Raw genomic sequence first — 17,311 nt, forward strand, 5'->3', positions numbered from 1 at the left:
GTTACCGTTTCCAATGATTTACCACCTATGGCATAATCGTACTGGAATGGATTTCTGCCCCTATGTATGCGCATTATATTACATTTATCTACGTTTAGGGAAAGCTGCCAGCTGTCGCACCATGCATTAATCCTCTGCAGGTCCTCCTGGAGTACGTACGAGTCTTCTGATGTTGCTACTTTCTTGTAGACAACCGTGTCATCTGCAAATAGCCTCACGGAGCTACCGATGTTGTCAACTAAGTCATTTATGTATATTGTAAACAATAAAGGTCCTATCACGCTTCCCTGCGGTACTCCCGAAATTACCTCTACATCTGCAGATTTTGAACCGTTAAGAATGACATGTTGTGTTCTTTCTTCTAGGAAATCCTGAATCCAATCACAAACCTGGTCCGATATTCCGTAAGCTCGTATTTTTTTCACTAAACGTAAGTGCGGAACCGTATCAAATGCCTTCCTGAAGTCCAGGAATACGGCATCAATCTGCTCGCCAGTGTCTACGGCACTGTGAATTTCTTGGGCAAATAGGGCGAGCTGAGTTTCACATGATCTCTGTTTGCGGAATCCATGTTGGTTATGATGAAGGAGATTTGTATTATCTAAGAACGTCATAATACGAGAACACAAAACATGTTCCATTATTCTACAACAGATTGACGTAAGCGAAATAGGCCTATAATTATTCGCATCTGATTTATGACCCTTCTTGAAAATGGGAACGACCTGCGCTTTCTTCCAGTCGCTAGGTACTTTACGTTCTTCCAGCGATCTACGATAAATTGCTGATAGAAAGGGGGCAAGTTCTTTAGCATAATCACTGTAGAATCTTAAGGGTATCTCGTCTGGTCCGGATGCTTTTCCGCTACTAAGGGATAGCAGTTGTTTTTCAATTCCGATATCGTTTATTTCAATATTTTCCATTTTGGCGTCCGTGCGACGGCTGAAGTCAGGGACCGTGTTACGATTTTCCGCAGTGAAACAGTTTCGGAACACTGAATTCAGTATTTCTGCCTTTCTTCGGTCGTCCTCTGTTTCGGTGCCATCGTGGTCAACGAGTGACTGAATAGGGGATTTAGATCCGCTTACCGATTTTACATATGACCAAAACTTTTTAGGGTTCTTGTTTAGATTGTTTGCCAATGTTTTATGTTCGAATTCGTTGAATGCTTCTCTCATTGCTCTCTTTACGCTCTTTTTCGCTTCGTTCAGCTTTTCCTTATCAGCTATGATTCGACTACTCTTAAACCTATGATGAAGCTTTCTTTGTTTCCGTAGTACCTTTCGTACATGATTGTTATACCACGGTGGATCTTTCCCCTCGCTTTGGACCTTAGTCGGTACGAACTTATCTAAGGCGTACTGGACGATGTTTCTGAATTTTTTCCATTTTTGTTCCACATCCTCTTCCTCAGAAATGAACGTTTGATGGTGGTCACTCAGATATTCTGCGATTTGTGCCCTATCACTCTTGTTAAGCAAATATATTTTCCTTCCTTTCTTGGCATTTCTTATTACACTTGTAGTCATTGATGCAACCACTGACTTATGATCACTGATACCCTCTTCTACATTCACGGAGTCGAAAAGTTCCGGTCTATTTGTTGCTATGAGGTCTAAAACGTTAGCTTCACGAGTTGGTTCTCTAACTATCTGCTCGAAGTAATTCTCGGACAAGGCAGTCAGGATAATGTCACAAGAGTCTCTGTCCCTGGCTCCAGTTCTGATTGTGTGACTATCCCATTCTATACCTGGTAGATTGAAGTCTCCCCCTATTACAATAGTATGATCACGAAACTTCTTCACGACGTTCTGCAGGTTCTCTCTGAGGCGCTCAACTACTACGGTTGCTGATGCAGGTGGTCTATAGAAGCATCCGACTATCATATCTGACCCACCTTTGATACTTAACTTAACCCAGATTATTTCACATTCGCATTCGCTAATAACTTCACTGGATATTATTGAATTCTTTGCTGCTATAAATACTCCTCCACCATTGGCGTTTATCCTATCCTTGCGGTATATATTCCATTCTGTGTCTAGGATTTCGTTACTGTTCACTTCCGGTTTTAACCAACTTTCCGTTCCTAATACTATATGCGCACTATTTCCTTCAATAAGAGATACTAATTCAGGAACCTTGCCCTGGATACTCCTGCAGTTTACCAATATTACGTTAACTTTTCCTGTTTTTGGTCTCTGAGGACGGACGTTCTTTATCAACGATGATAATGTCCTCTCTGGTAAGCCGTCAGGTATTTTATCGTTTCGCCCAAGGGGGGGTCCCTCTAACCTAAAAAACCCCCGTGTGCACGCCACACGTACTCTGCTACCCTAGTAGCTGCTTCCGGTGTGTAGTGCACGCCTGACCTGTCTAGGGGGGCCCTACAGTTCTCCACCCAATAACGGAGGTCGATGAATTTGCAACCATTATAGTCGCAGAGTCGTCTGAGCCTCTGGTTTAGACCCTCCACACGGCTCCAAACCAGAGGACCGCGATCGACTCTGGGCACTATGCTGCAGATATTAAGCTCAGCTTGCACTCCGCGTGCGATGCTGGTTGTCTTCACCAAATCAGCCAGCCGCCGGAAGGAACCAAGGATGGCCTCAGAACCCAAGCGGCAGGCGTCATTCGTTCCGACATGTGCTACTATCTGCAGCCGGTCACACCCAGTGCGTTCAATAGCCGCCGGAAGGGCCTCCTCCACATTACGGACGAGACCCCCCGGCAAGCACACCGAGTGCACACTGGCATTCTTCCCCGACCTACCCGCTATTTTCCTGAGGGGCTCCATAACCCGCCTAACGTTGGAGCTCCCTATAACTAATAGGCCCGCCCTCTGTGACTGTCGGGACCTTGCCGGAGAATCGGCCACTGGTCCAACAGGCGAGGCATCCTGTGGTGGCTCGGAAACGATGTCATCACCACTAGGAAGCACCCCGTACCTGTTGGAAAGGGGTAAGGCAGCTGCCACGTGGCCAGATCCCACCTTCGCCTTTCGGCCAGGCACGCGCGAGCCCACCACTGTCCGCCATTCACCCTGGAGTGATGGCTGACCGGTAAGATGCTCACTGCCGGAAGACGCAGCGACATCAGGGGTTCCATGTGATTCCAAGGCCACCGAAGTAGGCATAGGTCTCACCACAGTTGCCCCAACGCCACTACGAGCCGACGCCTGCGCCTCGAGCTCGATGAGCCTAACAGACAAAGCCTCCACCTGCCCCCGAAGAGTGGCCAATTCTCCTTGCGTCCGCTCACAACAACCACAGTCCCTACACATGACTATGTTTACCCTACTCTATACGGTGACAAATTCCCAAGATAATCTTCTGATGAGCTACTCTGATAATCAAGAAACACTCACTGAAATACGAGACGCGAAAACTACGCTAGGTTTTCCCAGAAAAACTATTTAAAAGCTAAGCGCAGCAAATAAGTACAAAAACGCTTTATACAAACAGTACTCGCTGCTGCTGGTGCTCTCGCTCTGGCTGTCACAAGACAACTGCTGATTCAAGTGACTAGTGGCTAACGGCCGCGAAACAAACAAAAGACGGTTTTAGGGCGCTTTCTGTTCTAAACGATCAAGAAAACAGTAAGAAATCTAACACGAAAACTACGTAAAGTTTTATCAAGAACTTTTAGTTACTATGCAGAGCAGATAAACACAAATAGAATCCCTTCCTTAGTGGAAGGTCGTAAACAAAATGCAAAATAAACGCTTTATACAAACAGTACTCGCTGCTGCTGGTGCTCTCGCTCTGGCTGTCACAAGTGTTCAGCATCACTATCGTCTCTCATTTCGGCTCTTGAGGAAATTTTGCTCTACTATGGAGTGTGTGCTGATATGAAACTTTCTGGTAGATAAACGCACACGCCGCTGCAGAACGAAAATTTCATTCGCCCAAGGTGTGGCTAAGCCATCTTTCTGCAATATCCTTTCTTCCAGGAGTGCTAGTCCTGCAGGTTTCACAGGAGAATTATGAAAACTTTGGAAGGTTGAAGATGAAGTCCCGGTGGAAGTAAAGCACACAGTTTTAATCTGCCAGGATTTTTCATACAGGAACCTCAGTGAAAGTGTCCATACAAAGTTGAAGCAGTCAAAAAGGCGAGTCAAGGGTACACCCTATGTCAACTAATAACTGTCCAGATACTTTTGATAAGGTAATGTATAAATTGAAGGAGCCAAGAATGCCTTTGTTTTTTTCCTTTTATTGGCCCTTGAAGACCTAACACTCATGTGTGTATATAATATGCCATTAGTACGTTGGAATATTACTTTTACTTTTTAAATGAATTTCGACTCGTTCCTGAGAACGGTTCGAATCCTCTATCGATGCATACCAGAACACGTAAACTGTCAAGAAACATGTATTTCTCGCTTCCTCAGCTTAGAGCTGATGCGCAACACGGAAGAGTGACTGTTCAGATCTTCAGTGTCGACATGCGTTAATGTTATCCAGCTTCCCACATGGAGTGAGTGGCCAGTTTCATCTCCTTATCTGTCAAAGACATACAGCATCTATTGGTGGTTGTTATTAAGCTCCTCTTGATTTCTGATTAACTTGTCTGTCAGACGAAGGTTTAGAGGTTCCGATGCATAACCATCGCCAGCTCCTCTAAGCAGTGGGGGCTTAAATCCTGCAGTGCTCCAATGCATCCATTTCTTTTTTTTTCACTTCTACCGGGTTACTTGTTTGCAACATGTAGGTCAAGAGCACGTAGTATTCTTTCAGATTTAAAGCTACAATTGCGAGTGACGGTTTCCCAGTTCTCCCATTCCTGGAACCAAGTAGCTCGGTTCCTTTAAGTGAAAGTAATTTACATTATAGCTATCAGTTACACCAGCCAAGTCCAGTTATGTTGCACTGGAAGAACAGTTGATATGTAGCTCCACTGTGTCAGTGAAGCACGAAACTGGAAGTGAGGAAGCTACCGAATTGACTACTTATTAAGAACTTCATTTGGTTGGAGATAATTACACAAAGACAATGGGAACTTTTATGGGCATGTGCAACGTTTGAATAATTCAAAAACTCACCAAAACCAACGCTATTTCTATAGGCAACTCCCCTTCCTCCAACCACTACAATCTCCACCCCCCTTTCATTTTCTTAGGACGAAATGCAGGTTCCATAAAAACACGGGAGAACTGCCGGGTATCAGTAACTTCCTGCCACGATATTTCAGCGCAGAGTCTTCTGGCCATCTTCAGGTGAATGCCACTGTAGTAGTACTGGCGAGTACGCTCTGAGCTCCGCTATTTAAAGCCTTCTGAGGTGACATTGCGCATGCGCTGCTCAGCGTGCGCGTTCATAACGGCTCCGTGCGCTGCGCCTCGCGCCCTCCACTGCGAAAGCCTGGCGTATCGGTGTCAGGTCGATTTCCATCTTTATGCAGATAACTTCGTCGACTACGAAGTTTCTCTATAACAGGATTCCAAGCAGAGTTCAGCTGATAACCGCTGTCTCGATTGATGAGAGTCTCGTTGTCAGACAATCTTATTTCCACAGATTCATTGATAATCGAGCTCTAGAAGTTTGATGTATGGGCCAAAATTTTTGTGTCGTTGTAATTCATGGAATGGTCTGTGGAAATACAATGTTCGGCGATTGCGGACTTGGTGGGTTGGAGAAGGCGAGTATGCCGTTGGTGTTCCACAATGCGTTCCTGCGCAGTTCGTGTTGTTTGCCCTATACACACTCCTGGAAATTGAAATAAGAACACCGTGAATTCATTGTCCCAGGAAGGGGAAACTTTATTGACACATTCCTGGGGTCAGATACATCACATGATCACACTGACAGAACCACAGGCACATAGACACAGGCAACAGAGCATGCACAATGTCGGCACTAGTACAGTGTATATCCACCTTTCGCAGCAATGCAGGCCGCTATTCTAACATGGAGACGATCGTAGAGATGCTGGATGTAGTCCTGTGGAATGGCTTGCCATGCCATTTTCACCTGGCGCCTCAGTTGGACCAGCGTTCGTGCTGGACGTGCAGACCGCGTGAGACGACGCTTCATCCAGTCCCAAACATGCTCAATGGGGGACAGATCCGGAGATCTTGCTGGCCAGGGTAGTTGACTTACACCTTCTAGAGCACGTTGGGTGGCACGGGATACATGCGGACATGCATTGTCCTGTTGGAACAGCAAGTTCCCTTGCCGGTCTAGGAATGGTAGAACGATGGGTTCGATGACGGTTTGGATGTACCGTGCACTATTCAGTGTCCCCTCGACGATCACCAGTGGTGTACAGCCAGTGTAGGAGATCGCTCCCCACACCATGATGCCGGGTGTTGGCCCTGTGTGCCTCGGTCGTATGCAGTCCTGATTGTGGCGCTCACCTGCACGGCGCCAAACACCCATACGACCATCATTGGCACCAAGGCAGAAGCGACTCTCATCGCTAAAGACGACACGTCTCCATTCGTCCCTCCATTCACGCCTGTCACGACACCACTGGAGGCGGGCTGCACGATGTTGGGGCGTGAGCGGAAGACGGCCTAACGGTGTGCGGGACCGTAGCTCAGCTTCGTGGAGACGGTTGCGAATGTCCTCGCCGATACCCCAGGAGCAACAGTGTCCCTAATTTGCTGGGAAGTGGCGGTGCGGTCCCCTACGGCACTGCGTAGGATCCTACGGTCTTGGCGTGCATCTGTGCGTCGCTGCGGTCCGGTCCCAGGTCGACGGGCACGTGCACCTTCCGCCGACCACTGGCGACAACATCGATGTACTGTGGAGACCTCACGCCCCACGTGTTGAGCAATTCGGCGGTACGTCCACCCGGCCTCCCGCATGCCCACTATACGCCCTCGCTCAAAGTCCGTCAACTGCACATACGGTTCACGTCCACGCTGTCGCGGCATGCTACCAGTGTTAAAGACTGCGATGGAGCTCCGTATGCCACGGCAAACTGGCTGACACTGACGGCGGCGGTGCACAAATGCTGCGCAGCTAGCGCCATTCGACGGCCAACACCGCGGTTCCTGGTGTGTCCGCTGTGCCGTGCGTGTGATCATTGCTTGTACAGCCCTCTCGCAGTGTGCGGAGCAAGTATGGTGTGTCTGACACACCGGTGTCAATGTGTTCTTTTTTCCATTTCCAGGAGTGTATGTTCTGCCGCATTCACACGGAATTTTGTAAACACCTGGTTTACGCAGGCCCAGGTCGTCTTTAACGGATCCCACCAGTGATTAAATTTTGGTAGGAGGGCGAAAGATAACTCTTACTTGATACTTTCTCAATATTCTGCCTCTCTGTGAAGAAATATTCCCAATAAATGGTATATAAGCAGTCGACCTGAAGGCCTCTTCCTCTTCCTTGTTCCGTCGTTTGTAGGTCTTCATCACTCTGTTCACTTGCCTAGGTGAAAAGCAATTCTTCAAAAATACTTTTTGCAGGTGTTCTAGTTCCTCTTGAAGACTGTCGGCGTGAGAGATAGTATGGGCACGGTGGACCAAGGTTTTGAGAACGCCCATTGTTTGTGCTGGATGGTGGCAACTAGTAGCTTGTAGATACAGGTCTGTATGAGTGGGCTTTCTGTACACCGAGTGACCAAGTGTGCCGTCACTCTTCCGTCGCACCAAGACGTCTAAAAATGGCAGACAACCATCTCTCTCTATCTCCTTGGTAAACTTTATGTTTTCATGTATGGAGTTCATGTGACGTAAAAATTCTTGGAGACGGTCCAGACCATGAGGCCACACTACAAAAGTGTCGTCAACGTACCGCCAAAATACTGTCGGTTTAAAAGTGGCAGAGTCGAGTGCCCTCTCCTCAAAATCTTCCATAAAAAGATTGGCCACCAGGGGAGACAAAGGACTCCCCATGGCAACACCATCAGATTGTTCGTAAAATTCGTTGTTAAATATAAAATATGTAGAGAGAGTGTGCTCAAACAACGAAGTAATGTCTGCACCAAACATATTGCCAATGAGGTGTAGTGAGTCCACCAGAGGCACCTTTGTGAACAGTGAAACCACATCAACACTGACCAATAAATCACTACTTTGCAGTTGTAGTGACTGAAGTCGACTGATAAAATCACCAGCATTCTTTATGTGATGTGCACACTTGCCTATCATTGGTTTGAGCGAAGATGCCAAGAATTTTGCTAGGACGTAGGTGGCTGCTCCAATGTTACAATTGGACGTAATGGCACATTTTCCTTGTGGATCTTAGGCAGTCCATATAGCCTAGGTGGAACTGAACTGTTTGGTTTCAGTCTCTTGATGACCTCCTTCGGTAGAGAACTATTTGATAAAAGTTCTGCTGTTTTTCGCACTACTCGGCTCGTGGTGTCCTTATCGATTTTGCGATACGTTGAATCACATAATAAACATTGATCTTATTAATATTATATTATTATATTATTTAAACATCACGAAATGCAGGGTTTACCTATCAAAATATCTCTGGTTTTTGACTAGTCGAAGCGCCCGTATTGTCATGAACTATCGTGGTAAAAATGAATTTTATGAATGCTAGCGCAAAACATAATAGTGGTATAAGAACTGACAGAGGAAGTACAAGAGTTTTACAATGTAAGAGCATTACTACTTTACATAGCCTAAACCATGGGAAGGAGGCTAACACCAGTGAAGAAACGGTTCATCAGCAACAGAATGTAAAGTGAAGAGGAATAAACTAAGTAGAATTTGAAATGTGGTGATGCAGGGGTTACAAAGAACGTTGTCAGACAAAAGACGAAATGAAAGGATGCTAGAAAAAAATAGGCAAAGTATGTTTGGTAAGCTATGGAGAATATTTAATTGGGTACTGGAAGTACCAACAGAAAGCACGACTTGAAGGGGCATTAAAATATTACAGGTAACAGTATGTAAAACAAATATTGAATATGTTGAGTTTACTAGAGATAAGGCACATTGAGGACTTAAAGAAACGAAGCCACAGAAACGAAGCCACTGATTTCCCAATTTCGTAATGGAGCAAGTAAGTGCGAAAGAGTAAAGAGAAATGCGTAGAAATTTGTATCATTAATAGAGGAGCATTCTGACTGTACGTCGTTCCCACAGTGACTGCAATAAACACTACGCAATAATTCTAATAAGATTAGTTTACCTTCTCACTCTCGGCATCGAGTGCAGATGTAGCCTCGTCGAGCAGCAGTATCTTAGGGTCCCGGACGAGCGCCCTCGCAATGGCCACGCGCTGCTTCTGCCCCCCAGAAAGCTGCATGCCCTTCTCTCCCATACGTGTGTCGTAGCCCTGCAAGCGGAAATTTAAACAATTGTTCATGAAATTGTTATGCATTAACATGGCATCAAACCTGATGTTCCAAAACTACACCAATGTTCCTTAGAGACAGAAGAACAAAATTCCCAATTGTGAATACATGACGTAAGAAAATTTGTGCCGGACCCAGAATCGAATCGGGATTTCCTGCTTTACGCGATCGATCTCCGTAACCACTTCGGCTATCCGAGTATGCCCCCCATATGTCACCGTGTGTCCACGTCCTACTCTTGCACAGTTGCTCTGAGTCTCGCACCGAGCGAGGTGGCGCAGTGGTTATCACACTGGACTCGCATTCGGGAGGACGACGGTTCAATCCCGCGTCCGGCCATCCTGATTTAGGTTTTCCGTGATTTCCCTAAATCGCTCCAGGCAAATGCCGGGATGGTTCCTTTGAAAGGGCACGGCCGACTTCCTTCCCCGTCCTTCCCTAACCCGATGAGACCGACGACCTCGCAGTTTGGTCTCTTCCCCCAAAACAACCCCAACTCTGAGTCTCGCAGAGTGAAAGACTTCTTTATTATTGTAGCTGCCTGTCTAGGTATGTATACTATTTTGCAGTGTCTGTGTTTTACGGTGTACTATGCAATGTCCTTCATACATGTAGTATGCAATGTCCGAAGGACATTTGATTACCATCTTCATCACGCAGTGAAAGCTGTCGGATTCCATAACAGCGGAGAGTCGAAAATTTAACAACTTTTAATGCAACGTAAGGGGAACACAGACACAAGCATAAGGCACTACTGCGGTATCTTATTAACAAGAGACAACAGAATTGCAGGAATTTTTCCAAAAGGCCTGCTTCCAATGACGCAGAACGCGTAACAGCTAAGCACTTGTCGAAGATTTCTGGCGTAGTCCAAACCTCTTCTCATGCTGTGTGTTTGCTGCCAAAACTCGTTTCATAGTTCCCAAGGTTTTAAGTCGACCTAGTTTAGCTCAGACGACAGATGTGGCGGTAGACTTTGGGCTCCATATTTTCGATGAGGTTTCTTGCATGCACGTCTTTAATGTGAGAGCAAAGTTTCTTGCGATGACATTCTTGTGAAAAACAATTACCGGTTTTCTTGACGCGTTACTCTGGACGAACCCTCACGCTTTCGACGATCACCAACATCGTCTTTTTTAGAAGCAGCTGTTGGGGCTGCTGTTAGGGTAGTCTTTTATAGCACAAAGACGGTCTGTGATTGGTCAGCGTACGTGATCATTGTATTATGTAGCCATAGGTAATGCCGACGTCTGGTGCGCCACCGCTCCCGTAGGAATGTAAAGCGATTTGATATATATCCAAGTTTCCATTATCATTTTGACATAATCCGTATAGTTACCATCCAGTTGTTGGAATAAACTGCCATATTTGTTTCAAAAGCAAAGCCGTTCTTTGATTAAACTGTACACATCACACGTTATCTGTATCGGCTGAAGTGCATTTTCGGAGCTTAAGGCTTGGCTGTCTTGGCAGTTAAAGAGTTTGTGTTTACGGAAAAGTAAATATTTCTTTAGTAGCCTATTTAAGGATTTATTTTTTAAAGCATGCCATTTCTAGTAACAGTCGGCAAAGTGTTTTTGTTCAGATGTGAACAGCGAAACATTACGCCGTAGTGACTGCTACCTATTGCTTCTCATAAAGAAAATTTATCGGTATTTCTTATGAAATATCAATTCGAGTAAATCAGTTGAGGCACCGAGCTCCCATTCAAAAAATTCGCTACAGAAATACTACAAGATTCAATCCTTTTTTTTTTTTTTTTTGGTAATAGAAGGACAAAAATTAACGTCCGTGGACAATTGAAACGTTGAGTGAGACAACCAAACTTGTCAAATTTACGAAAACTCAGAATGCTACACAAGAAAAATATACAGAGTATGATGAAAAGTGGAGTATGTAGTACGGATTACTGATGACATAGAGTCTGGCTTGTATAAGAAGATAAAGTGTTAGGAGTAGGACAAACAACTGGCAGCTTGTTAGAGCAGTAAAAAGAATGATGAGTGCGTAGAAAGCATGTCGCAGATGCCACAACAACCGGTAAACACGTAAGGTCTGTCAGTGCAGAAATAAGGTTTGTACGGCCAGTGCCCGTTCGAATATAATACTTTTAGACATTATGCCGCGTCATTTTTAAACAAAAAAAAAACAAAAAAAATACGCAGCAGTCGTTTTTAGAGTTTCTCTGAGGACGAAGACTACGAAGACGTTCGAAACGTCGGATTTATAGTCGTTTTGTTTCGGCGGCCTAAATCTCTAAAAGGCTTTTATTCAAGTCGTTAACGTTTTCCAATTACAAAGCAAACACTAAAAAATCAAAGAAAACTCTAACACTTCACTTGTATCTTCGGTTTCACAATATCGAAATTGTATCTCTGCTAAGTTTTTACCGAAGAGAATACTGCTAGTTGATGGAATATTCGGTAACATCGTGCTCATAAACAACATTTAATGGACGGTAAACTCATTTGTGGAGACGTTCAACAGGTTTCCATGAGTGAATGTGTACTAGAAAATACAGGAGATACAGTCATGTGGACTGCGGTTCATACGTACTCCACACTCAAAAGTAACTGGATAAATCTCGATATGGATGATTCCTGCATCATTATTACGTCTGGCTCAAGACGTATCCAAATGTTGGCGCTAATTAATAACATTTCCCTTCATTCCCTCCCCTTCCCTGCGTACCCATTCCCGTCGCCTCCCAGGCATCAGCATACAAATGTGAGGCAACCTTACACGTATCATTAATAAATGAAACACATAGTTTTAACGTTACGCATTATTATGAAACATTAACACTGTGGGTATCAATTTTTACCTTGTGGATACTCTTCCAAGTACCGACCGAGCATTTCAAGCATGTTATACAAATTGACTGAAACGGTTATTCTAACAAAAATTTAGGTTATTCTAACACCAGCGTGTGCAATTGCACCACATCTTATAACAGAATTTTCCACCTGCATCATTATTCTCCCGTTGCCATGATCTAGAAATTCTGAAAAGAAACTTAATTCTGTCTTTTAACCCTTTATTTTAGTCCGCAGGTCACCCAACAGTTTCCATATTGTTGAACTCATTCACTCAATTTCAGATTCTAAGTATGCTTACTGGATCAGTCAGTATATTAAGTAAGTCAGTGTTGTTAGCACTGTTCTTGAGTTACTTAAGTTCATTATTCCGGTTAACCTGAACTCTCTGACTAATTTCATGAGTTGCATGTGTTCACTACGCTCCTTGCTCACCGTTATTATCAGACGATATTTTAAATTTACTGACCTCAGTACTAATTCTCACTCAGCGCTACGACTTCTTCATTTTAAACTATGGGCTTAGAAAACACTGCGACTTCTCCTACACAGGTCTATGTAACTTTTGAGGCTCCTGATTATCAACATTAAACAATGAGAACAGACGAGCAAATCTGAAGCCACTAAACGCAAAATCGCCTGCAATGTAAAGACTATAAACTACACCCAAGACATGATAGCACTACACTGGTCAGGAATAAATATTAACACGGCAGCCCGTGTTACATACCTGGGGCAGAGAAGCGATGAAGTTGTGGATGTTGGATTTTTTGGCAGCTTCAATGATTTCGACCATGGTCACCTCCCTGGAGTTGTCGCCATATGCGATGTTCTCTGCAATGGTCCTGTCGAACAGCACTGGTTCTTGGGACACAAGACCAATTTTCTCCCGCAAGTTCGCCATCTTGACCTTCGACACGTCTCGGCCGTCCAGTGACTATTGAAAAAGTTCATTCTATTTAGAGAAGGACTTTACTTTTGCAGCATTTATATTGAAGTCTAAAACATCCAATGATAATAGCGACACAATAAAAAAAGGATGTAGCGGTTTGTATCGGACATGTAATGGAAATTACAGTATGTTTCACAAGGAAACTGACATATGTTAACATGTACGGACCATTCTGAAAAAGAAAAGGCATTATACGAAGTGTGTTCTCTGCTCGTTAGTTTCCGAGATACACCTATTCGAGACTATCATGGAACTGGGACGGCATATGATGGTCAATTAACATTGCTTTATTTTATTGAAAATTTCCATTTACAGATCTTGGTACCTGACAGTAAAATACTTTATTTCGCCTCCCCATCGGAATGGTCGACACTTTACAAGAGAGGTTGTCAACTCGCCCCAAACTTCATTTAAAGCACTTTTGACTTTCGTTGGGTTTTTGATACGAAATAGCTTCAATTTTATCGTGCGAGGTTTGTTCTCCAATTGTCCCAATAATAGAGACCTTGGGCCAGCTCATTTTTTATTTCGCGTTACATAAAACAGAGGACACTATGGATAAAATAAATCACTCGCTTCTTCTTCGAGCAGTGATCTGCAACTTAACGTAAATTTTTTCATGTTACACCATCCTGCCCTGTACAGTATTTATGAAATAACCCACATAAATATCGGATCTTCACATGCTTCAGGACGTTAGAAAGTTGAAATGAAAGATTTCAAGCGAGAAAAAAAGAAAATATACATGAGGCAACTGATTGTCTCAGGAGACTCACCGGGAATGACACACGATGTTAAATTAAGACATGTTTAGATAGCTTTGTAAGAAAACATAAGTAGCAGCTTATATTAGATAACTCCAGGGGCACTGAGAAACATAAAACATAAGGGTACGTTAAAAGAGGGAAGTAAGTGGCTCGAATGTTAGTGAAAGATCGAAGAACGTTGTAAGAATGTGGAATGAACAAGAAAGACTTGAGAAGTTTCATTTGTTTAATAAAATGCTCCTAAGACAAACAAAATTTCTCAGTTTCCTCACTGAGGTGTCAGATGACAGAATACTCACCACAATGCCAGATATAGGGTCGTAGAACCTCTCGAGCAGCTGTATGCAGGTGGACTTGCCGCAACCAGAGGGCCCCACCAGTGCCACCGTCTGGCCTGGCTGCACCTCCAAGTCTAGGCCCTTGAGCACCAGGCTGGCAACTCGCGTGGGGTACGCGAACTCGACGCCAGAGTAGCGCACATCGCCGTGGCTCTCCTGTGGAGACAGCGAAGTCACTGATGTAGCAGTGAAACTCATAGCCTCAGCATGCTTAACGAGTGAACTGAGATCCAGCCTTGCAGATACAACTCGTAGCTGGCCAAGCAAACCAAGGTACTCTCTCTGACGCCCCTTGCCCCTATCTCTCTCTCTCTCTCTCTCTCTCTCTCTCTCTCTCTCTCTCTCTCTCTCTCTCTCTCTCTCTCCGCCTTTCTATCAGCGCCACGACTCACGCTGGCTGCTAATGCCATGCAGCAGTGCAGCTCAGTCGCTGCTGGAGTACTGATTATAATAGTTACTGGTTTACTGTTCCTGTTAACAAGTATCGCACTAGAATAATATTTTTGACAGCTCTGTCTGATGGGGACGTAAAATCCCGCTTTAAAAATCATTTTGTTTATAATGGGAAACAAACCTGTGCTTTCCGTCAATGCTGGTCGTCGCATGTAAGACGTGATTAGCAGTATTTTTTTGTGACGACTCCAGTGACACACTGCAAAAACAGAATTGCAAATATCTACCGAAACACCAGAGAAAATGCACCTGGTGACTGTTAGTACGGACACCCGGTATGAATAAGTGGCAGTCAAATGAAAACGAGACACACGGACGAAAGGTAAGTAAACTGTCCATTATTTCAAAAGTTATCGCAATAACTGTTAATATATTTAACCCATTGTGAGACAAGATGGTTAACGCCTACATGCAAAAATGTTTGCTGTTGTCTACGGAAGTGGGATTTTAAAAGCGGAATTTTACGTCCCCATCTGATAGAGCGGTCCAAAATATTATTCTAGTGCGGTACTACTTAACAGGAACAGTAAAACAGTAACTATTATAATCAGTACTCCAGCAGCCACTGAGCAGCACTGCTGCATGGCATTAGCAGTCGGCGTGAGTCAGGGCGGTGCTAGAAAGGGGGAGGGAGAGAGAGAGAGAGAGAGAGAGAGAGAGAGAGAGACAGAGAGAGAGAGAGAGAGTACTGTGGCATGCTTGGCCAGCTATGAACTGTACCTACAAGGCTGAATCCCAATTCATTGCACCCAGGCAGGCACTCCCTCGTCCGAAGCAAATCTACAGCAAAGAACGTCTTTCTTCAGGGCTCCAAAAATGCGGAAATCGCATGGCGAGAGATCGGGACTGTGTGGATGGTGTATAATGAGTCCCAAGCATAGGCGAACCAGCCTTGGCAACATGTGGTCGGGCATTCTGTTGGTAGGTTGTTTCGACTACGCTGTAGAAGTTTTGCTGCTTACACAGCTTCCATACAGTACTCAACAAAGCTTCCATACAGTTCTGCACTGTAACGATGTGGATTCCATATTTTTGGAGCCCCAAAGAAAGACGTTCATAGCCGTCCATTTGCTTCGGGAGAAGAGAGACACATATGGATGCAATCATAGTTCCATAGTCAACCGCAAACATTTTTTCATAAATGCTTTGACCGCCTCGTCTCACGGTAGCATAAATGTATTAAACAATTATGGCGATTACTTCTGAAATAATAGGCACTTTACTTACGTTTTCCCACCTGTCTCGTTTTCATTGGAATGTCCCCATATACTGTATAAACACACATACTGTTTAGTAGTTCGGCAGGCATCAATAATAAAATGTAACCCCTATATCCAGTACGGGAGAGTGACTGTAAAGATCAAGAACTTTACGATATCCCAACCATGAGATTCGTACTCGTACAGCCTCACATGCCTTCTAAGTAGAATGCACTGTTTACGGAAAAAGTGAAGCGTTAGAAGACATGCTCGCTTGCCAATGCAATTTCGTATGTATACACACCAGTGGATACGTAAATGATTGTAGTTGAAAAAAATGTTCCAATGTGTGTGAATTCCTAAGGGACCAAACTGTTGAGGTCATCGGTGCCTAGACTTACACACTACTTAAACTAACTTATGCTACGAACAACACACACACACGCACACCCGAGGGAGGACTCGAACCTCCGGCGGGAGGGGATTGTAGTTGCAATTCTCTGTGAGAGCTAGTACCGTTACCAGAATTCATTAGTGTTGCTTGTGTTTAGTGGTATCTCCCGGACTTGTGTGGTAAATATGAGATGTAACGAGACTTAAAGTTCGAGTAATCACAGTGAAGAACACTGAGATGCCGCGTACTTGTGTGAGAGCGATATTAGCACGTGACAGTTAGAAAGGGGTTTCATTGTGGGTCTCCATTTGGCCAGCTGTCAAATGTACAAGATCTAGATTTGTATAGCATTCGACAGTGGCTCAATGTTGAACTGCACAGGAACGTCAGAGCAAGGATACTAGTCGTCAACGTTACAGTCAACCACATGTACTCATAAAGATGGTGGATCTGCCGTATCGTACACCAGGCACATCGTAACCCTTTACATCTGCGCCTGCCACCATAGAACCAGCAGTGGATTTCCTGCAACATTCTGTGTCCTCCTCCACTATTGGTCAGAGACGAGCAGCAACCGGACTAGGGAACTTCTGTCCCATGATTAGGCTGTTGTTGACACCACAACACAAACGGCTGCCTTTGCAGTGGTACGGTTACCGGGAACATGGGCTGCTGATTAATCGCGTCACATTGGGTTCAGCAATCAATATCACGGTTCTATCCAACCCCGGATGACCATCGTCGGGGAGTATGGCAGCGCTCTGGGGAGACGTTCCATTCTTCCAGTGTTTTGGAGAGGCACAGACGTGCTACTCTTGGGGTCATAGTGTAGGAAGCCATCGGGTATGACTTCAGGTTACAGCTAGTAGTGAGTGAAGGGACTCTTACGACACAACGGTGCGTCACGGACATTCTGCGTCCTCGTGTGTTCCCTCTCAAGTGACAGTACCGATGTGTCACTTTCGAACAGGACAATGCTCGACCACACATGGCATGTGTCTCTGTGACCTGAGTGATTTTGAGATTTCTCGTGGCCAGCAAGAGCCCCATATCTGTTCTCGATAGAACATGGGTGGGACCAGCTCGAAGATCAACTCCGTGCCAATGACAAGATATCAAGGATCAGTTAAA

At 44.7% G+C, this 17,311-nt stretch overlaps 1 protein-coding gene across 1 annotated transcript in view; it reads right to left on the minus strand.

Annotated features, from left to right (window-relative positions):
• LOC126473841 (ATP-dependent translocase ABCB1-like) overlaps positions 1-17,311 on the minus strand; it is a 94,312-nt gene that overhangs the window by 5,754 nt on the left and 71,247 nt on the right. The window contains exons 16-18 of the mRNA XM_050101169.1: positions 14,096-14,287; positions 12,808-13,014; positions 9,096-9,242 (exon numbers count right to left, since the gene is read on the minus strand). Coding sequence (XP_049957126.1) covers positions 9,096-9,242; positions 12,808-13,014; positions 14,096-14,287 — 546 coding nt within the window. The remainder of the gene's footprint in view (positions 1-9,095; positions 9,243-12,807; positions 13,015-14,095; positions 14,288-17,311) is intronic.

Source organism: Schistocerca serialis, chromosome 4, assembly GCF_023864345.2.
Source record: "Schistocerca serialis cubense isolate TAMUIC-IGC-003099 chromosome 4, iqSchSeri2.2, whole genome shotgun sequence".
Classification (NCBI taxonomy): domain Eukaryota; kingdom Metazoa; phylum Arthropoda; class Insecta; order Orthoptera; family Acrididae; genus Schistocerca; species Schistocerca serialis.